The 23,210-nt window shown below is 35.9% G+C and overlaps 7 protein-coding genes across 7 annotated transcripts; 3 read left to right on the top strand and 4 right to left on the bottom strand.

The window, feature by feature from the left end:
- Positions 1–8,891: 8,891 nt before the first annotated feature.
- Positions 8,892–10,049, top strand: EAF01_008056 (uncharacterized protein; the record flags this gene model as incomplete). Its single annotated transcript, XM_038916312.1, has 1 exon — positions 8,892–10,049. The coding sequence occupies one exon, from the start codon at positions 8,892–8,894 to the stop codon at positions 10,047–10,049; it is 1,158 nt and encodes a 385-aa protein (XP_038767674.1).
- Positions 10,050–10,733: 684 nt separating this feature from the next.
- Positions 10,734–11,273, bottom strand: EAF01_008055 (uncharacterized protein; the record flags this gene model as incomplete). Its single annotated transcript, XM_038916311.1, has 1 exon — positions 10,734–11,273. The coding sequence occupies one exon, from the start codon at positions 11,271–11,273 to the stop codon at positions 10,734–10,736; it is 540 nt and encodes a 179-aa protein (XP_038767673.1).
- A 639-nt stretch (positions 11,274–11,912) lies between these two features.
- Positions 11,913–12,392, bottom strand: EAF01_008054 (uncharacterized protein; the record flags this gene model as incomplete). The annotated part of the gene is made up of 1 exon (XM_038916310.1): positions 11,913–12,392. One exon carries the CDS (start codon positions 12,390–12,392, stop codon positions 11,913–11,915), a length of 480 nt encoding a protein of 159 aa, XP_038767672.1.
- Positions 12,393–15,593: 3,201 nt separating this feature from the next.
- EAF01_008053 (uncharacterized protein) lies at positions 15,594–17,194 on the top strand (the record flags this gene model as incomplete). The annotated part of the gene is made up of 2 exons (XM_038916309.1): positions 15,594–15,660; positions 15,711–17,194. 2 exons carry the CDS (start codon positions 15,594–15,596, stop codon positions 17,192–17,194), a joined length of 1,551 nt encoding a protein of 516 aa, XP_038767671.1.
- A 710-nt stretch (positions 17,195–17,904) lies between these two features.
- EAF01_008052 (uncharacterized protein) lies at positions 17,905–19,180 on the bottom strand (the record flags this gene model as incomplete). The annotated part of the gene is made up of 5 exons (XM_038916308.1): positions 17,905–18,019; positions 18,069–18,599; positions 18,654–18,728; positions 18,780–18,798; positions 18,856–19,180. 5 exons carry the CDS (start codon positions 19,178–19,180, stop codon positions 17,905–17,907), a joined length of 1,065 nt encoding a protein of 354 aa, XP_038767670.1.
- A 621-nt stretch (positions 19,181–19,801) lies between these two features.
- EAF01_008051 (uncharacterized protein) lies at positions 19,802–20,590 on the top strand (the record flags this gene model as incomplete). The annotated part of the gene is made up of 2 exons (XM_038916307.1): positions 19,802–19,849; positions 19,955–20,590. 2 exons carry the CDS (start codon positions 19,802–19,804, stop codon positions 20,588–20,590), a joined length of 684 nt encoding a protein of 227 aa, XP_038767669.1.
- Positions 20,591–21,384: 794 nt separating this feature from the next.
- Positions 21,385–22,897, bottom strand: EAF01_008050 (uncharacterized protein; the record flags this gene model as incomplete). The annotated part of the gene is made up of 6 exons (XM_038916306.1): positions 21,385–21,495; positions 21,551–21,835; positions 21,958–22,200; positions 22,233–22,472; positions 22,652–22,714; positions 22,772–22,897. The coding sequence occupies 6 exons, from the start codon at positions 22,895–22,897 to the stop codon at positions 21,385–21,387; spliced, it is 1,068 nt and encodes a 355-aa protein (XP_038767668.1).
- Positions 22,898–23,210: the final 313 nt, after the last annotated feature.

The following is a 23,210-nucleotide window of genomic DNA, read 5'->3' as shown; positions in this document are numbered from 1 at the left end:
TATAACTGCATCTATTTCAATTGACTCCTTGAAAATGCCAGCTGGCTTTTATTACTCTCGTGATGTTTGGACACACATTTAGACCACAACCGACATTAGTCAAACAGCAGATGCTTGGTCATTTCCCTCAATTTTTCAAAAACTTATTATCAGATTCCTTTTCCATTCAGTCCTCTGAAATAATTATTCTCCGAAACATTGGCTGACACAATCACTTATCATTCAGATGTAACATCAGTATAGGCTCACGTGCAAAATATTTGCTATGACTAGTATGGAACCAGAAAGGAATGATAGTCATATCACTCTTGATATGATGTCAAGATTGCTGTTAACTATATAATCTCAGTGCCACCGTCACCAGAGCTGTGATAGGTGTTTCCCATATGATAGACATATCAAATCTCTGATTAAGAGTCCCTCGAAACCCAAAGCAACATGTCGAACCAAACCTGCCAGCACGAATGATCCGCGAGTGCGATTTTTATGTCTCTCAATTCGCTCACCCCCAAGTCCTAGAGAGCTTTAAAGATTCTATTACTATAACAAGTTTTACTTGAATCTAAATGAGTCAAGAGAGGTTTCTGGTGATAAGTTAAGAGTATTTCCTTGGATTATTGTACTTCGACTGGAACCTCAAGAGCTGGGTGGGAGTTATGAACCCCGATATTTTACCGACAATCCGGATGGAGAACCTGATGATATATCTCAATTTCGCGAATGGAAGCCGGAAGTTGATAGCGAAATAGTACCGCAGTTGCGATTGAATGGACTTACATCTTCGGAAAGGGATTGGTTGTGGGAGTGCACACAAGAACATGATGATAGAAGGTTGTATGCGGAAAAATGCACTTACAGAGTGTCTATGTACAGACGTTCAAGTAGTCCAGAGGACAGCTAGACATCCTTCAACTGATTTACAAATTGATCATACTTATTACCTCTGGTTATTTATGATTGTAGCAAACCTGCTATTCGATGCTGAAATAATGCTTGAATATCTTGATGACCTATGAACAGATCTGGTCATTCGGCAAGCAGAAAATTGCAGAAGTATACTCAAATGTACCAGTTCATAAAATAGTACTCGTAAATTCACCTAGATAGAGAAAACATCAAATCCAAATAGATTTAAGCATCCTCTACTTCCTAGATTTCAACGCTAAAGAAAAGCAAAATTAAATATCCGATTTAAAATGTTCTGTGAAAGAGCTCAACATAATGTGAACCTATTGATTATCACATCGCATGATGTATGACCCAAGATCGCCGCAGTGGAGATTTAGTAACCTTCAGTTTTTCTTGGTCGGGTTCTATTTCGTTGATGAGAAAAGTTTGGAATTTGCCGTCTACTTGGAACTCGTCGTGATGTATTGTAGAACTTGAGTCTCCTGGCATATTATAACATAGCATATACCCTATAGTAATAGATTCCGTATTTGATAAAGTATTTATCTTGTTAATACAATAGTATCTTTATTATTTTAATATTGTATTGAATTAATGGTTTCTATTTTTATTTTTATTAAGTTTTTTATTATATATAATGAAGTTTATTCTAAACAATAAGATCTTAATAAATTTCTTAGACTTTAAAGATTTTATTTAAAACTTTGAATTGAGATAATAGTTATTTAATATACAAAAAGATTTTGAATTTTAATTGTTTTTCGATTCTTTTCTTTTTAATTTTTTTCTCGAATTTATAAGAATCTTTTAAAATTATAAGGATTATATCTATCTTTATATTATGAATAGATAATAGAGTTATTTTTTCCTAATATAACAACGTAAAGTTTCAATAATTAATAATAATATATATATAGTATAGAGATTTACATTTCGAATTTATTAATATATAGACTAAAGTGTTTCAAGTATAACTCTTCACAGGGTACAATAAAAAGCATAGAGTAGAAACTTGAGGCTATTCAGAGATATATTTTATTAAGTATAATAAAACTAATTATAAGAAAAAGAGCATTGATATAAGCCAAAACTCTTATTAATATCAATTGAAATTAACTCTTCTTACTCTAGCACTCATATAAATCATACTTTCAATACTTTTTCTTAGGTTTATCATAATGCTCTATTATATTTAATATATCTATAAACTTCTTGAAAGTATTTTTTATTAATAACTTTATCAATCTATCTGTTATTATTTTATTTTTTGAAATATAGCTGATTTTGATCTTTCCTTTTTATTTGAGATTCCATATATAATAATATATAATATCAATATATTTTGATTTATTAGTTAATTGTATATTCCTAACTAAAGCTATAGCTTCTTAATTATCTCCTTTCATTTTAATAATAAATCTATTTTCTATAATAAATTTCTTATATCTCATATCTCGAAGTATTTAAGCTAACCACTAACCTTATTTCATTATAATGAATTAAACTATATATTCTAATTCAATTATTGAAATTAATATTAAATTTTATTTTCAATTTATTTAGAATACTAATTCTTCTTCTAGAAGTGTAATTGCTTCTAATATGCTTTTTCTATTAACTATATTATTAATATAATCTACATTAGAATAAATCATAAGATTCCTAACTTTTTTTAATTCAAATTGCAATTTATAGCTGATTATTATTTATAAGTATTATATAATTCTTTATAATTAATATATATAAAACTCTACTAAATTCTTTATGTATTAACTGAATTTGTTCAAATCAAAAGCTATATTAGATTTCGAATATATTATTATATATATCAATTCTTTAATCATACAGCTATATTTTGTGAAATCTATTTGTTTATCATTCTTATTTATTAATTAAAATACTTTATAGCTATTCATTAGTATTAAAATAAATTTAAAAATCTCTTTTATCAATTTATATTTGCTTAATATCTTTTATAAATATTATTTTTAATTAATATATAAAATGTTAACTTTTCTATTTTTAATAATTCTTATATTAAAAAGCTTTAAGTTTTCAATCTCCTTTAGATTCTTAATTTTAAATATAGAAGTAAGTTACTTATTAAACTATAAAATATTGTTCAGATTCTATATTACAATAAAAAGATTATTAATATATAATAATATTATAATACCCTATCTAAAGTAAATAAATAAATATGAATTAATAAAACTCTATGTAAAACCCCATTCAATAAGTTATTTCTTTATAAAATTGTTTTAATCATATATAACCTATTTCAGCCTATACAAACTTGTTACGGAGGTACCCGCACCGCAACATGGATTATAAGATAAACCTAAGGCCTTGGTGTTGGAACCTACGAAAACAGCACTGTAGGGACAGTTGGATTAAAGGGTAACGAAAGATAGCGGTAACCGAATCAATAAGCAATGATTAAAAGATAGGTACCTATCTTTTGTTGGCACCTATCCTACAGTAGGCACAGGAGGGATAGCGGTTACAGGTTATCTAGTAAGCACAGGTTAGATAAGCAGTAGTATCATATAGGTCACGGGGCAAGTGTCACGTGATGGATAGACAGGATAGGCAAGCTATCCAGGCTATCCGTGGATAGACAGGATAGACAGTCTACCCAAGCTATCCAGACGAGAACGAAGGTCTATATAAGGGAATGGGTTTCATTACAATGTAGAGCTTCGTGCTCAAGATCAATCATTAGTTTCATACTATAGTTACGAGAATTGCAACCAGTTACAACCTTATTGAATTCCTACTTGAAGTCTAGTCTAAACCACCTCGAGAGATCTCTAGACACTTCCACGTGACCCTAGAGGCAGCTCCCGTAACAAAACTATAAAGAATTTTAAGTATATATTCTGATTTAATATTTATATTTTTTAATACTAAAAGGAAAATCTTTTTTTTAAGTTTTGTTTTAATAAATGTATTCTTTATATCAAAATAATATACCTTAAGGTTCTAAAATATAATTAATAATAGAAATGATTAAATAATTATCAATTACATTATAATAACGAAAGTATTAAAGAAATTTATACTATACTTTTGTATAAAGTTTCTTATAATGAATTTAGCCTTGAAATATTTCAGTAATCTATTCACATTTAATTTAATTATAAAAACCCACTTTGTACTAATCAAATTGTTCATCCTATTATTATAAATTTGTTATCATATCTTATTCTTTTTAATCTTTTTAATCTTTTTATTAATAATAATTTACTATTATATTCTATAAATTAGATTATATATAGCTTCTTTATATATCTTTGAAATCAGTATATTCTTTACCATTACATTAATAATAATTATCTTAGAAAGAAATGTGTAATCATTCTTCTATTACTTTATGAAGAACTTCTGATTAGGCTTTAGATTTATTATAATAATAAGAAATGTATATAAATGTTTGGCCTCCTGGAAATCTACTTTATTATCTTGTTTTCTTAATCTCTTCCTTATTATTAATTTAATACACTCATCAATTTTCATTTTAATTATTATAATATCTATCAATTTAATATCAAGCAATATTATCATATATAGAATAATTATCTATAATATAATTGTTGATTATAATAATACAAATAATAATAATTCAGATTCCTTATTATCTACAATAACTTTTAATATAATCTTTAATATAATAACTTCAATTGAAATAGGTATCATATTCGTCTATATAATAGAATTATTTCAAGGTCTTTTTATTAATTGTTAATTGAATAAAATATTCTATATTTCTTATCTTTTTACAAAATCTCCTTTAAAAATAATCAAGTATATTTTCAAATCAATTTTCTTTTTTAATAATTCTTTAAAGAATATATAATTACTTGTTTTTATTATTATATACCTATTGGGAATATATATTCATAGTGACTTTATTATACAATTATTATATCCAATAAATACTCTAATCCTTGTTTGATCTATTAGCTTATTTTAACGAGCATTATTAGGATGAAATACTGAATCAATATAAGAGTAGCACTTCGATCCTTATATTTTGATATATACAATTAATGGTATTATCCCAATTCATACCTTATATAATAATACCTACTTTTTCTTTGCTTATATATTCATATTTTATTATTAATTATTTAGAATCTTCCTGTATTACTGCCAAACTTCAAATTTATTCATCTATGAGCTTATACATATCCTATTTCTAATATATATATTTATTTCATTTGTGTAATCTCAGAATTCAATAGATATAACTAAATCTTTTAGTATTATTTGAATATTTAATTATATTGTCTGAATTGCTTATTTTATTATATTATTCTAATTCAAGGTGTATATATAGATTGATTATTATTATATATTCAATTTGCCTTATTATTTTTATAATATCTTCTCAATCTTTAGAATATTATTAGTTTATATAGCTTTTATCAAGAAATCACTTTCTTATTCTTTACAAATTCTCTATTTCTTAAGTTTAATAATAACATTATTTTTCTTCTTCAAATATATTATTTAAATTTTCCTTATTCAATTATAAATTATTTTTGTAAAGTATTATTTTTTATAAAATAATATTGGGAATGATTTTAAAACATTGAAAAAGATGGGAATTAATGATTGCTTTTTATATTCTATAAGAATTATATTATAGTGTTTCTTTATTTTAATTATTATATATACTTTGTAAGGTTTTAAATCAATAAATAATTTAATGTTTTTTTTAAATATAATTATAAAATATAGCTTACTCAAAACTTTATAGTTTATATATTCAAAGTATTAATATTATAGTTAATATTAATTTAGGCGATTTTGTCTTTAAATTTCTATTTGATTTATTTTACTTTTGTTATATATAATATCTTTTAATTCTATAGGAACTTCTTTTTTTTTTTTTTAATTAAAAGTATAATATCAAGATTATTTTCGATAATATTCGAAATTATATAGATGTCATAAAAGTTGTTTATAGATAATAAGATTTTTCTGTTTTTATAAAAATATATTTTCTTATTATTGAAAGTTTCTTTTATTTTAAGCTTTTTGTAAAATAATCTTGTAAATAATAAGCTTATTCTTAGCTTTAGAATATATAATGTTTTCAGTCTATATAACTTTTTATTTCATTTAACTTTCATTATTTTATATTCTTTTACAATTAATTCTCCTTTTTCAATTTTTATCCTTTTTAATTTCAAAAATAACTTTAAATTAAATAAAAGATGGAATTAATTAGTTATATATAATAAATAATTAATATTTATAATTTATTTTTTAATATTAATATGAAAAAATATATGTACAGATTTATTTGAAAAACGATAAGCTTTATTATTATCTAAAGCTTTAATAATAATATAATTATGATTAAATATAAAATAAGAAGAAAGATTATTTAAAAAGATTTCATAATTTTTCTAATTTGAAGATATTCAACTTTTTAATGAGGAAAACGATTTCTTGAGTGAATTGTTCTTAATATAAACCTGAATATCCTTTTTGTATAAGCAATCATATACTATATAATCAGATTTATTATAATAAAAATATTTCTTAATTTTATTTAAATTATGAGATTTTCAATTGAAACTTTGATAAAAATTACCTTTATATTGTCCACAATCTTGATGTTCTTAGCCCTGTATTATTATAGTTATAATAATATCCCTATTATTATTCAACTTTGTAGCTTTTTTTAAGATAGCTATCTTATTTATAATACAAATCTTCTCAAACTTGATTATAAAATTAAGGTTTTAAGTATTGATTATTTTAATAATAATATTGAATCGTTTTAGAAATTCTTAAATAAAAAAGCCTAAAATAATATCTTTAATTAATAAATTTCTTTATTTTATTTTAATTTTAATAATCTTTTTTCAAATAAAATAAATTTCAAGCTAGCCTTTTTTAGCTGTAATGCCCTCCTTGAGTTTCCATATTATAAATCGAATGAACTTGTTTTACAGTTTTTAAGGGATGATATACTTATACTTCGTTTTCAATTTAGCCTATTTCTTATGAAATTTAGTAATCTTTTTAATAAGTTTGTTATTCATATTATTGATATATTAAATAATAAAAAGATTTATATTAACTTAGACCTTTTCTATTTTATATATTATTTTATCTAATTTAATTGATTCTTTATAAAATGCTCTATATATAATTATATTATTTGTAATAGTATAGTTTTAGTCCTTTTGTATAATATAAAGCTTTATTATTTTAAATTATTATTGTTAATTCTTTCAATTTAGAACTAAAATCTTAGATAATTTATTAGAGTAATTGGTTATAATAATTAATATACTAATATTATTATTATAATTTATAGTATTGTTAACCTTTTCTTGGTATATAGTAATAGATGAATTATAAATTATAATTTTCTTTTTTTATTTTGTTCTCTTTCCTTTTAATATAATTTCAAATTTTTATAGAGTAAATATATTTATTAAGCAAATAAGATTTGTATATATATATATTATTAAATAATTTAGTTAAATATATTTTAGGGATTTTAATTTATAGTAATAAAAAACCTTTACTTTTAACTTTTTGATTATACAATTAAACCTTTACCTTTTGATAATTTTAATAATCTTTACTTCTTAGTTTATATAGATCTCTATTTTCTCTCTACACCTTATGCGCCTCCTTCTTTGTTAATAATTCTAATTTTGATATTAATTCAAGTTATAACCTATTTTAAATATAATTCTTTATAAAATATAATGAGAAATATAAAGTAGAAATTTAAGGTTATTTAGAAATGTATTCTATTAAATATAATAAAATTAATTATAAAAGAAAAAGCACTAATATAAATCAAAGCTCTTACTAATATCAATTAAGGCTAGCTCCTTTTATTCTAGCACCTATGTGAACCATACTTTCAATATAAAGATGAATTGAATATTTGTTTATATAATATATTTTATATCTATAGTATAATAATGAAACTTGTAATTAAAGAACGATTTAAACAAGTAATTTATTTTTATAAAAGAATTCATTTCTTTTAAAAGTTTTACTTAATGTTTTTTTCTTAACCTTCTTTTTTTTAACCTCCTCCTCCTAATCCCTATGTATATACCCCTTTCGTTCATTTTCTTTCTATAATTCAATAATAAATGAGTCTCAAAATGAATTAATTATATTCGTTATTAATAAAACCAGCATTTCTTTTAGAAAAAAAAATATCAATATTATAATGTATATCTCAGAAATTTAAATGGGGATTTATATTGAATTTCTTTTCGTCTGGAGTATTAACTTTGTCACCATAGGCATAGCGAGAATTACTTTAATTTCGGTCATGTGTATTGATTGAAGAGTTTCAAAGTTTCCGGGCATTTTATTCCCAAAAAATAAAGGCAATCAAGTAGAAAACTACTTGCAGCACCCATGTAGCCATCCTTTTGAAAATAGCTTCTCATTGAGTTTGCCACATTTATATCGCAAAAGGCTATAAATTTGAGATCAAAAATATCTATGTAGTGCGATACGATGTCAATAGGTTGTAGAATCTTTCGCATGCTAACTCACATTATCATAATACTACGGCCTGGGAACAGAAATGTAGGTACGGCTTCTACATTAAAGTGTTAATTCAATAGGAATTTAAGTATTTAAATATGATCTACTATCCTAGGTTATCTTATAGTTTCCAAGCCTGAGTGCTTCAATTAAAAAATAATTCGAAAAACAATCGATAGATTGCCTTGAAATGAATGCCTATAACTCTATGCTGAGGGCTAAGGTTTACGACAATCCTCTCGCCCCCTCAAGTGAGCATGTCAAGAGAAAGAAATCTTCATTTCGAACGCATCTCCCAATCAAAAGAAGAACAGGACTTTTAGATCTTCCCACCAGTGAGCCTAATGGTTGTCTTCCTTTTTTTGAGAATCATCTAATATCTTATAGACGTCTTGAGGAAGATCTTAAGAGAATTGTTGGTTACCCAGACACACATAATGCCAGTCATTATTCGAGAGAAGGGTGGTAGGGCTGAGCCCCCGATACTGCGCTATAGATACCAATGGAGCGAGGCACGTCAAGAGGAATATGAACTGCATCGACTTCCCCAGAATATTGAGGATAAACCTATACAAATATTTTGGGCTGCAACTCCTACGAAGCAGGAGGCAAAACTCATTGAAGCCGGGTATAATCAGCTTACAACCATAACCAAAACAGGTCGTAAAATTCAAGGCTTTCTACATGATCGTAAGGGCTATGGTGTTCAAGTCATTCACCGATCAAAAAAAGCTCTCACAGCAATATCAGGAGTTGCAATTTTGCGTTCTTGCAAACGTCTTAATAAACTGGGAGTTGCGGTACTTTATGGTGAAAACTCTTTTCTTTTCGACACACGCGGTTCTCCAAGCTCTACCGGGCCTCAAAGTGTTGTCACTATGGACCAGCTCTCGTATGATTTCGATGAAATTCCAGGTCATCGGCGTAAGGATGGAACCATGCCAACTGCAGAACAGATTTCTCGCTCTATTGCTACGATCTTCCAACAGGATCAAGACAAATTGAAATTCGCTTATAAAGGCCTAGAAAAAAACGAACAGAAATCGAAGTTCATTTACCAGGACCCGTTCACAAGATTCCTGATGGAAATTGGCCGGAAATATGCTTCGAAGCTCACCAAAATTATCATTCAGGGCAAATTTAACTGGATCATCGGTAAATGGCAATACACAAAGTCTATCCCAGTTGGACTTCATGACCTTCTTCCAATCTATACTATCATTCTCAAAGAAGTTTGTGAAAACATTCATACCATAATTTTACACGACGACGACCGGGGCTATCCTCAAATGAAGCAGCTGGATCCGCGAAGTATAGACAGGAACCAGCAAATAAATGAGTCTGTCGATAAACTGGTTCATGCACTTCCATATCTAAAAAAAATACAATTAGGCCAATACGAGTTCGTACCAGCCGGGTGTGGATATGATCCGGGTACTCCTGGTAGTGATATCATAAAGTTGGTGCACCCAGAAGATGAGTGGGGGATGGCTTTGAAATGGGTGAGAATCGTTGAAAAACGTGCCCAGAGCCGCGCATTGGCAGAGTCAGAATGCGAAGACAGAAAGGCGGATAGGGAAAAAACACGAAGTTGATGAGTGCGAGATAGTATGAATTGCCTCTCATTTGTTATACTAGACAATGTCTTTGAATGAGATCATTGGAATGCTTAAGGATTCGGTAGTTATTGGGTATCATCTTTCAACGTCGTAAATTGCGCATTGCTAGCGAGGTTATAATTTTTTTCCCAGTTTGAGATCTGCTTTTTCCGTTCTAATATAGATGATCAATCAATTTCTAAATTCACCCACGTCATCTTTATTTCTCCAAATAATTCTTAGCTCTATTTGTATTTAATCAATGAATGTGAATACATTGCTTTCCCTCAAGACACTTTAATAGAAGCAATCTACTACAGTAACCCGTTATCGGCCTCGGTAGTTCACGAGACTGGATTAAGGACAAGAAGAAACGGCTTTTGGAAGGGGGTGGATCGCGCCGTTTTCCGGTGTTGTAAGAAAGAACAGTCGTGTAAACGCTGAGGCAATTTAGTAAGCGGTCGAGGCTGCATAAAATAGCGTCCAAAGCTGCTGGATTCAGCAGTCCAGACCATCGTACTTAGACATAGGCCTTTTTTTTAATCTCAATATCTTCTTTTTCAAATCCTCAATAACAACTTCTCCGAGCTTGTTAATCGTCCCAGAACTCAAAATATCCAATATACTAATTTCAAGATCAAAAGTCTGTTTCCACCATCGACGCAGCTCGATCGCCATCAACTAATCCAGCCCAGCGTCTATAAGATTGAGTGACGTATCTATATCTTCTTCAGTTATCAGAATGAAACTAGATATCTTCCTTCCAATCTGAACTACCAGAAATTCTTTGCTTGACTTCTCCTTCAGCAGATCCGGCTGATTCTCAACCCGCGCAAGGAATTCTCTTAACTTACCTGATCCGCTCAATGCTTGCGACGCTTTCTCACTGCGAGCATTATGATAAACACCCATCCGTCGGTCGCCCTTCCAAGTCGCACGATTCGACGGATCATCTAGCGGTATCTCCGACAGTAATCCCATAACAACATGACCCTTATTCACCCACGCTCCACCACTCCCATCCTCATCCCTCCCCAGCCCCACCGGGAACGAATTCCAAAGCGCCCTCTCATCCAAAAACCAATGTCCCTGCGCCTTCAGCTTCAGCTTCCTCCTCGCCGCCCCATTTTCTGCCACAAACCCCACCCCCTCAATCAGAGCTGCATTTAACACCGAAGCGGGCAACCCGAGTGTATGTCGATATTGACAGAACGCTTCCATGAATGTATTCGCCGCGTTGTAGTTGCTCTAGCCAGGCTGGTAGTACACCGAGCTCAGCGAGCTTGTTAGCACGAAGAAATCTAATGTCTCATTACCAGGCGCACGATGCAGATTCCACGCGCCGTCTACTTTCGGCGCGAGAACTTCTGCCCATTGCACGTATGTCATGTCGAGAATGGAAGCGTCGCGTAGTTGCATCGCGAGATGGATTACCCCTCTTATAGGTGCAGGGGCAGCAAGGATTGTGCGCTCAATATCGGAGGGGTTTTGGGCGTGGCCGCGGATGCTGGTCGCACGGCAGCCCATGCTGGAGAGCTCGGCGAGGAGGGCTTGCGATTGAGGGGTTAGGCCGCCATTGGGGGAAAGGAAAGAGTAGGTTTTCGGCGCCGTGTTCGGCGAGGTAGATGGAGATGGAGCGACCGCCGTGCCCGCCGGTCATTAGGTAGGTGGCGTGGGGGGAGAAGTGCATGGAGAGTGGAGGATGAAAATGAAGTGGACGTGTCTGGATGGAGGAGGACTCGGGTGTTAGGATAGGAGGCGTGGGGGTTCTTGCATTGACTCCGTCGGTGAGGTTGTTGTGCTTGTTTCTAGAGATGCCATTTTTGGGAAAAATGATGGAAGTCTCCTATACATATGAGATCAGCCTTCGTTTACTTCGCTTAAAGCAGACCGGGATACACTCACCTCCAAGCGAGTATAGCTTACGGGATAACTCTCAATAGACCCCTCAGGAGTATCAAACGACATCGTCTCAGAGCACTGATACCCGCAACAACCATCATGTCCAAGCTCCCCCACCACAAGCCGGTCATCTCTAACCCCGCCTCGAATTTCTCCATCTCTTAACACACCATGCAAATCAAACGGACGATACCTCCCCACTTTAACCACCCTCTCATGCACAACGAACTCCCGATCCGGCGCAAGCCCACCTATATTTTCCTCTCCCTGCCTCACGACTTTCCGGAACACATCCACAACATATTTTTCAAAATTTGGGGTTTCGGTCGCGATTTCAAGCGTGGTGAGCAAGAGGTCGAGCTCGAATCGCGCGGTGCGGATGATTCTGAGGGATTGACTGCCGTGTGGTTCCGGACAGGATACTTGTTTGGGAGGCATGAGCTAGAGGAGATTGGATTTGTTGGTGTTGTTGTTGGTGGCGTTGTGGTTGTTTAGCTTGCGGAGGAAGTTCTGGAAGAGCTCGAAGTTGGTCTCGGTTACGGGGTTAAAGAAAGGAGTTTCAAGGTCGAGGGTGACTATAAATCCGCCTGTTATGGATGACGACGATGGTGCTGCGTCATGGAGGTTGACGAACTGCGAAGTAAAACCCTCTTGCTTCAAACTTTCTAAAACAACTCGGTTGAAACTTGCTTCAGGATCATCACAGATAGTCGATACCTCTCTCAAAGATCCCACATCATCCACTTCCGGTTTGCTTGCAACTATCGTAGCACAATAATGCCACCCTTCACCCGCATCCATCACCACTTCCTCCCCGCCTCCCCACCCTGCCCCCTTCAACTCCTTATCCCACCTCTCCACATCCACCTACGGCTCCCACTCCCTCCCATCTCCCACCCCCAGCCACCACCCCGAAAAATTCCCATAGATTTAATTCGGCGCCCGGAACTTGGTACAAAACTCCGTCATCACGAGCTGTCCTCCGGCGGGAAGTAACATCTGCAGATGTCCAAGCGTCAGCGGCAGACTCGGCGTCGCGTGCACTACATTTCCCGCAAGTATCAAGTCGTGATCTTCCCGCTCAAATCCCTGCATTAGCGGATCCTGCGATACGTCGAGAACTCGAAACTCCATATTCTTGGCGCCGGCGAAGCGCTCCCGCGCTTGTGGGAAGAATCCCGTCGTGTTTGTAGCCAGTTATTTTAGTCAACGCCGTCTATACCGGTCCATATGAGCAAGGAAAGACTTACATCCAACCACTTCTCGATGCCTCCCCCACAATGTCCAACCTCTCTATGATCCCATGATCACTAGTGAACTCTGAATCATTCTTCGGATACTCGCCAGATGACGCCCCCTGTCTAACTAACTCGCCGCATGTGGTGCACGGAAGCGCAGTCCACACGTTCGATATCCCCACATTCCAAACATTCTATGAGAACTACAATAATCTTACTTCGAATTTTGCACAGCAGCTGAGTGGAACACTCTATTTCATTGAATTCTTCACCAAGCAGGCGGTAGAAGCTATCCCTGTAAGTGCAACAGCGTATCCATGGCGCAAAATCACTGCACATCTGTAAGGAACGCCTCCTCCATTAGTTTTGTTAAACAAAAACCTCACACATATCCTCAATTCTGGACTATTTAATTTCGCATACACCGACATACCCGGCGGCGCGTTGGATTCACAGGTTAATGCATTTGCAAGAATGGCAAGGAAAATTTGACGCGTACGAGTAGTTTTGATCAGCGTCAAATCTACGTCTCGTATGGACATGGAGATGAAGATCTAAAGACGCTTTACTCCTCCACGCCGCTCATTTCTCGCGCCACAAGTCATCACCACTTTCAGTTCTCGTCCCTCGTCAGAAGTCTCTCATTCCTTCATCTTGGGCGGTCATCTTCGGGTTCACGCACCTCTGAAGAGCAGAAATTGAGTGCCGTCTATGATGTGGAACGCAACTTGGCGTCGAACAAACCTCTCACCGAGACTTCTCACAAAGCTGAGATGGTTCATATACAGACACGGTCGGTGGAGAGAGTTTGATGGGTATATATTATGGATAGATATATACTATGAAGGTAGGAGTTATACTGTTGTACAGATAGCTTATATCAGTATACAAGTCTGATCCCAAGTATTCATAATTCGATATTTATTCCTCGGCTTTTTAAACTACAAATAGTCAATATGACTTCTGAAGAGGAAAACATAATGCTATGAACAGCGATAAATATAAAGCTTTTATATCATATTAACCTGAAATCATATACTTTACTACTTTATCAATTAAGGTCATAATGTAAAAGAATAGAAGATGACAGGGTTTTAGAATAAGCCTTTATAAATAGCATAGAAATATCACTCGAAAAATAATTTTATTAATAAAGAAGAAAGAAGAAAGCTCTGAAAAGCTCTCACATAACACATAGAGGGTATAATAAGATAAATAGGAATTCATTATCTCTTTCTAAACTATATAATAAAGAACCATAAATACTAGCTATAGAAAATGTCACGTGATCTGTACGTGTTTTTCCGCGTATCCTCTAGACCGCCAGCTACGGCCGGGTTCGCTTATAATGTCTTATCAGCCAATCAAAGTGTTATAATCTAAAAGGTCTTAATATTATAAACTGTATTTCTTTTGAAGGTGAAATATAATAGTATTTAAAACCTTTAAGAAATCTTTTTATATAGATAAAATTTCTAAATCTATAATAAGCCTTCTAATTGTTATTATTTTAATAGTCTCTAATAAAAAATTCAAGCTAAATGATTTTTATATTCAATATAATATATGAAGTTATTAATATTCTTACTCATGTACGGACTACATTTCCTAGTCGTAACTAACGATCCAGAGGATAATAACCTATTAGAATAAAAAAAGAAATTTATTACTAGTATACTACTCAGTATATTATATATAATTTTCAATAAATATACTTCTAATTATATTTCTTTATATAAGAAATTAATTACTTTCCTCTTTTAATATCATTATCAAATGAATCTAATATAACTTATTATTGTAATATAGTTAATAATAGTTATGTGTAAATAAGAATGTTAATTAAAAGTTATTTTTTCTACGCTTTAATGTTTTTCGCGTAAACTTTATATATAGTACTATAGACTAGTAAATAACCGAGAGTTCCAAGTAAATCTATAACTTGCTCATACGACATTAATAAGTAAAACCATTTTGAACTGACTATAATATGTTTGTACAAAGCGCTAGTTCTATTATAGTATTAGTTATGACCTCCGTACTAGCATCGTTGAAATTAGGTAATGACCTCATATTCACTATCACGCCTAAACTAACGGGGTACTCTAGTGTACTCGTACAGCTACCTCACTCTTTATGTACCTAGTATCTTGCATGCAGTTCTATAAAACTCCAATAATAAACAATCCATAAAGAGACTTATCCCACCTATTCTGCTCCCTTTACACTACTTCTAGCTTATCAGGCTATTTAAATATCCAACTACCTAAAACCCAAAAATTTCATAAACTTACTGATTCTTTGGATTGCCTGTTTAGTCATCATCAAAATCAATTTGACGAGCCAAGATCAGACACTAGATGTTGATTCAGATTCGAAGGCTTCGACAGCAGATGCTATAATGGCCCAAATCAGTATCAAACCCTCCGAGCCAAATGTTTGTGCTCTCCTCAACAAAATTCCTAGAGGTAAGTTGCCAATCTTTTCATCTTGACTTCAGGAACTAATAAGACAACAGAGAATCGCGATGAAATCTGGCGACTCATCTTTGTGAGACCGGTTGCGATCGTCCCAAGGATTCGCAAACGAGAGTACCTATTTGCAACAGGGAGCGAAGCCGAAGGTCACAAGCATTGTAGGTATCAACGAAAATACAGTTACAGCTGGGTCCAGGCGCAGGCGCCAGCTCCAGAGACCTATTTTGGTGGTAACACCATCAGTCGAGAGATCGCATGGACTACGAACCCTACCCGCGAGCAGCTCAAACTTATTCAAAGTGGAGGCGAAGAATTCACGATCAATGATTCCCCGGAGTCTGGTCAACAGATTAAGTGCGCTGTGCATCATCGAGATGGATATGGTCCTCAAGTCATAAACAAGGCCGGTTTTGAATTACACCCGTTTGGCCGTTGTGTCAGTATTATGCGAGTGTGCAAACAGATCGAGCAAGAGTGCACTGTAATCCTTTACAGGGAGAACAAATATGAGTTTGATATAGCGGACTGTCATAGGATGCACCAGCTAAAGACCCCATGGAATGTCCCCGGATTTCCTCTATTTGAGGAATCACCCAGTAAGGCCACGATTAGTCTCGCTGTTGAGAAACTTTTCGACTTGGAATGCTATCAGCCAGCGTTCATTGCAAAAGATCCGTTCGTTCGTTTTATGGCGTACATTGGACGCAAGAATGCTTCAATATTGAGAGATATTAGGTTTGACGGAGTATTCACACTTACTCTTGGGACACGTGGCGAAAGAAACTCGGCGCTCGGGTTTGGAGCAATTCTGCCTATGTATACGCTCATCATAGCGGAGGTGTGTCCCAAAATACGCAAGCTCACCTTGCATCAGTGCCCTTTCTTCTTTGACTCCCCCAACAGAAGTGCCGAAAAGGAGAAAGAGGTGGGGTATGACTACGGTATGATGTATAATATTGTAGGTGAAGTGGTTCTCGGTCTACCAAATCTCCAGCAACTTCAACTGGGCGCTTACTACCAACCTCCAAATGCTGGTCCATCTGAGTGGTTTGTAGATCATACATACGGGTGGGGAAAGTCGATCCAATGGATGAAGTTTGTCGACGAGCGATGTTCCAACCAGCTATATACATCATGTCTTACAATACCAAGCAGTTTGACGAATAATAATGTCGGGCAAGCTCATGTTCCAATCCGGCGTGGTAATTATAGTCGCTACAAAGATTCGCTAGAACACGAACGTCCAGGTAGTTACGGTACCAGCACTTGCACCTGGACTGTCACCCTTTGCCCATCTCAAGCAAATCCAGGCTCTACTGGAAATTCGCCAAGGGATCATGATCATCGAAAAGATCAATATGGATTACTGCCAGAGAAGTCTGAACATGTTTGGAAATGTTCGGATGCACATGGTGGTATAAGGCGTGATCGCGGGCGAATCTTGAACATCTCGACAAAGGTAGATCGGGTAAGTGCACCCCGTACCTGGGTCCCTGGTCAACGCGTGAAGATATGGTGGCACTAATCCTAAGAGTATGTTTCATGTGTGTCTGTTAGCGATTGGCATTCCTAGAGCACTGGTGAATTGCTACTGGGTGCATGGATTGGCAGATTCAACGTTTGTAATACATCCCACGACCAATTGATAAGTGTCAAAATCTATCATCGCATTATGGTATCAGTGGTGAATTCTCAAATACAAAGAATATCGCGAAGTTCAATTCTCGCAACGTTCCTTTAATCAATTCACCCGCCAGTGTAAAATTTGTTTCTGGTTGCAACATGGGTGCGGGGTAAGAAATGTCTCTCAGGTTTAGAGGGAGTGGCAGATTAACTGTAAGTTCCAGCACCTTGCTTGATCTTTGCTGGAGCTATCATGAAATGAAGCAAGACTATAGCTGTTTATCGATATTTCATTGATTTGTTACAATTGCTTTCGGATGTGCATAACGTGATCGACACAAATGTTTGTCTTCGCGAGAATAAGAGAGAGTCCCATAGTTCTACTTGATGTGGAAACTAATCCGTGCCCAAAAATTCCCCATGCACCGTCTTTGATTTATTACTGAGCTGCGATCATATTTCACCACATTCTCCCACATCCGACTATCCATTAGAATCTTCCGGATACAAGTTTCCTTCAAAAGCCTCCGAGGCAACATGCGAAGTAGCGGTATTTCCTAATGTTTTATATAGTACCTACTTGCCAAGGCACTTACTTGACAAGGTACATCCTCACAAATTATGCTTCGCCTTCCCAATCAAATGCTTGTTGACCGGTGTCAATGGTTCCTTTCCTTTCAACACTGCATCAATGTTTTTCATTGCTAATTCCTCAAATCCAATGTGGCTGTAGAAGTGTCAGTAATTTGTGAAACCATCCAAGTAAATAAACATACGTTTCAAGTGTCCCACCAGCATTATGACTAGTAAGTGTGACATTCCTCAAAGCCTTTAACCTGTCGTTTACTCTAGGCTCATGCTCATGAACATCCAGTCCTACACCCACCAATTTTCCTGACTCAACAGCTTCGGCCAATGCTTGCTCATCCACTAAGATACCTCTGGCAATGTTCACAAATCTACTTTTTTCTTTGAACTTGCTCAACCTCTGTCGATCAAGGAATTTTCTTCCATCTGGAGAAGCAGGTGTAGCAAGAACTACGCAATCGCTAAGGGCTAACATATCATCTAATTCAGTGAAGAATTGTGCTTCAATGGCAGCTTCCTGGGATGGAGTCTTTCGAACGATGTCGTAGTACAGGATTTTCATTCCGAATGCTAGAAGAGCTTTCCGAGCGATGTTATAGCCAATGTTTCCCAAACCAACAATACCAAGGGTATGGCCGCGAGGATTGTGGGACATAGCTGCGGCATTGGTGTGGCAATCTTGGAACGAAGCTGCACCAGAACGAGCAGCTTGGGTGCACCTGTTTGTATCAGCACTCGTAATGTATAGTCCCAAGCAAGATTGGAAAATCCACCAAGTGAGGTTTCTGAACGTAGCTAAGATCAAGAAAATGGCGAAATCTGCTACAGATTCAGTAGTAGCTGTGGCGCTGCACAAATTTGTTAATCACATATGCGGAAAATACAAAAGTCACTCAAACCTGTTGCAATAGACAATACCTATCAGACTCATATGTTAGCGAGATGAAGTGAACATTTATCACATATAATCCATACCTCGGTCGGCCAAAAGGTCTACATCGGCCCAATCAAAACCAGCTCCGGCAGATGCAAATATTCGGCACGATTCAGGAATTAAGGGGATGAGCTCTGAATCCCATCTTCCCATTTCACCACCAGTATTCCAGAACGGTCTGAATATTGCGGAAAAGTTGCCCCACCTGGTATCTTTCAAGGCCTTCATGAATTCATCACGTTGACGCTCTTCCGTTGAAGGTCGTATGATTGTAAAATCCTTAGAAAATTGTTCATATAAATCAAGGTTCCATTTGACTGGGTCGCCAATCTGCAGAACTATCGATTTTGGTTCGACGGTAGCCATGGTAAAGATTGGTAAGAATACAATTCAGGACTTAGAGTGAAGAGAAAAGAAGGAACAGCAAGCTGTCAAGAAAGCAAAGATATGAATCAAATATAAGATCCTCGCTACTAGCTGAAGGACTTATGGTAACTTGGCAGGATACCTTTGGGTGTGGGCGATAACAATCCTGACACTGCATGTTCACTGCATATGCAGTTATCCATGTCGGAGATGCTTCTGCCCAGCTATGTGTAAACAACTACCCACCATTCATTCCCTTTCCCAACACCAATCATGAAGTGGTGGAAGTTCAAAAGCAGTCAAAGTTTTCTTGATTGTTATCGATGCTGGCACGCACCTGAGGTAAATACTTGGGGGCGAGTGGTAGATAAGACTGGTTGGCTCGGTTGGATGGTTGGATGGTGGCACGAAGTCCAGACAAAATAGAAGAAGTTAATGCCTCAACAATAAGGGTTCAAAGGCAACTCTGGCTTCGGAGCCGCGCAAACCGGAGCGGGACGGATGGAAACATGAGTCCGGGGAGACGACGACATGTATAAATTGTGACATCTCATCTGTCATCTAACGGATAACTAACCCCTTCTCACTAATATTATATGAAAATTTCACACCACATTAATCATGGCGTCTGCAAACAAACCTGGACTTCCAACCTTCCATCATCTCAATGTAAGTGGGTCGGACAATTATCCCATCGGTCCCAACCTCTAAGGTTTAACCAACATCACCCCCACCAAATGCACCCACACATGCTGACACCATCCGTCTATGTAGGACTCTCAATCCCAACGAATTCTTTGGTTTCTCGAAGAACTAGGAATCGAATATAACCTCGTATGCCACACACGCGTTGAAGGTCGTGCACCACCCGAGCTCAAAAATGTTCATTTCATGGGAAAGGCCCCGGTTCTTGTTACATCCGACAATGTGCCCATCGCAGAAAGTAGTACAATCCTCGGATACCTGATAGATACCTACGATAAAGAGGGAAGATTTGCAGCACAGGATAAGATTCGCGATGAGAGTTTGTCGTCCTTCGCTGGGTCGACCATTGGGACTATCGGAATGATTGAGTTGATATTTGATATCGTGGCAACAAAATCTCCGTGGCCAGTATCCATATTACTCGGTGGTGTCAAGTCAAACGTACATAAGAGTTTCACCGGGCCGGAATATGCAACTCAATTCCAATATCTGGAGAAGGAACTGACAGATGACTGGTTCAATGGAAAGAATTTGGGAAGGTCCGATGTAATGCTGAGTTGGCCCATGGATATCTTGGCTGCGAAGAAGTATGTGGACTTCGAGAAGTACCCCAAGATTTTCCAGTGGAGGAAGAGGATACAAGAAAGAGATGCCTGGAGAAGGGCAATGCAAAAGGGTAATGGGTATGATTTGGCGAAGATGTAAAGGGGAACGTCTGTTGTTTTCGATGGAATTGTCATGTAAGAGCAGCGAGTAATTCTTTCTGATGGACAATTGTCACATATTAATGTTGCATCGATGTTAGTACGTCTGATGCTTATGATCGCATTTCCGCTTTCCTTTGTAAACACGTCTATGTCCCAGGAATACCGTGATTTATGCCCATGCATTAGGTGTTGCATGGGATGGAATTGAAGTTGAGACTGGTTGAGTTAAGTGACTAAGTGACGATACAAGCAAGTGATTCTCTAGGAACCCTTCGGAATTACTATGACGTTTGCCCGTATTCATCAAGGGGGTTTAGATCCTCTCATCGGATTCCATTCACGCTGGAAGGAAGACGTTGTGAAGCGAGTATCTCTCCAGATTGATCTAGATATCAACGTTCAATTATTTTCAAAAGTTACGCCTATTTAATTGAACGAACAAGTCCCAGACAATCTATCGACATGTTTGCGTCATTTCTTCGTCTCAAATTTTCCTTTTGTGTAGGGAGTAGTGTACTATTATCAATAGACGGTTTGCAAGCAATTGAAATCTCTCTGAGTATCAAGTGGAAACAACATGGTCGTCTGCCCTCGATCACAATTTGTATGCATTACCGGTCGTACAAGTCATGGAGTATGTCAAATCAGATGATAGTCCACGCAAAAACTCACATTGGCACATGTGATAGAATTCGGGTTATCAAAAGCTCCGCTCCACACATTTATTATGACTTCGGTGTAGCACAATCGCTGGCAGAATCCTCAAGTCCGCCATTCAGTGTCTAATGCCCATTAAAGTGGAACAATTCCACCTGGAGACAGAACTTGTGCCCTCTTCGCAGTAATTACATGGTTCCCTAAAATACCTGCTCGGAAGCCTGCTTCGCAATAACTAAAGTAACCCTAGAACAAAGATTAATAATGCTTGACTTCTCGCCACGAATATTTAACCACTTACAATCCACCTTCTTTGGAAAGTTTCGAGATCTAACAGCGTCATGTCTCCTCTTCCTTTCATGTACAACAGCTTAGTTTTGTCCCAGTTCCGAGTAAAGTTTTCCCTCCACAAGCGCAAAGTTCGCACATAATGAGGACCTATACTTTGCACGCTCTCAGGCTCTAGAGAACCAGTAGATCCCGCTTCAAGATGTTCAATAATCTCTCTGACGGTAGGGAGATATCCTCCTGGGAAGATGTAGCGCTCCATGAAAGTGTCAATTTTGGATCGAGTTTGGTGGAGGCCCTGTTGGATAATTGATCACCATACTGATTTTGAACAATGAAAATATAACTTTTGAGGAATTTCACCACCATAGCCAACTCAAGTGGCTTCGACTGGACCGGTCAAAGGTTGTGTGAACTGACCTGATTCGTTTCGGTTATGCTTTGTATTACCATGATTTCATTTTCTTTGTTCAACGATTCGCTAATCGCTCTGAAATAGGTCTCCATGTACTCCTCCCCAACATATTCCACCATTTCGACACTGATAATTCTATCAAACCCTGCAGGAATAGGCTTAGGAGTCTGCCTATAATCGCAAAGCAATATCTCAATTCGATCTGTTAATCCCGCCTCTTCAACCCTTTTCTCGCCCAGAGTGTTTTGCTCAATTGACAGAGTTGTCACTGTGACTCTACATCCACAGTTTTCTTTACAGCTTGGATAGCTAGATATGCCCATCCACCTCCAATTTCGAGGATGTGATGTTCTGGCTTCATATCCGCTTTATCAATAATATTATGTACTTTTCGTTTTTGTGCTTCCTCGAGAGTTTCTTCTTTACCAGTGGTATCCCATATTGGACATGAGTAACTCATGTCTGGTGATAAAAAAGAAGAGAAAAGTGCGTTCGAGGTATCATAGTGGGATGATGCGTTCTGGAAAGTGCGTCGAGTATCATTTGAGGGTCAGAAAGAATTTTTGAATACGAGGAATTATCTGCAGAAAGATATTACCAGTTTCGAAAAGTGCATAGTTTTGTATTTATATCTATAATTTTCTGTTGTGAGCCCAGACAATTTTAGCTCGATGGGGTTGGAGTAAGAAGTCCACATACGGAAACAAGAGCAACAAGATCATCACACTCCAATTCTCCCACCATAAATGCCTCAGAAAACCCCTTGGGAATCTGATTAGCATCTGCCACAAAAATTAAATTATTTTCAATGGGGCTTACCAAATCAATACTGATAGACATTCGAGTCCAAACGTTAGGACTATTAATAATGGCTGAGCACTGGGGCTCGCTTGGATCGATCGACTCCGATGATGTGTTACGAAAAAAGTCTTGGTTTCGTCTCATTTTGATCTTTCATCATGATATATAGTCTTCCATACTTAATGCTGGAGAGTTTTTAGAAGATGAACGAACGGTTGAATGACGAGAAGTGGGAAAGAATTAAATTTTCCATTATTATTGTTATTTTGAATCAGTTTGTATAATCGAGTTGCAAAAAAGATTATTAGTGCGGTACAGAGTGAGAGGGAATCAGACGATTTGAATGTGGTTGATGTCTAGGATACGCAAATTCATTCCTGTACCTATAGACTGCGCAACGAGTATATGCAGAGTCGAATGTTGGCCTTGCAGACAATCTGCAGGTTACTACTTACGG

Source organism: Botrytis porri, assembly GCF_014898465.1.
Source record: "Botrytis porri strain MUCL 3234 chromosome Unknown BPOR_011, whole genome shotgun sequence".
Taxonomy (NCBI): Eukaryota; Fungi; Ascomycota; class Leotiomycetes; order Helotiales; family Sclerotiniaceae; genus Botrytis; species Botrytis porri.
Note: the sequence above shows the minus strand (reverse complement) of the source record. Positions and strands in the feature narration are given on the sequence as shown.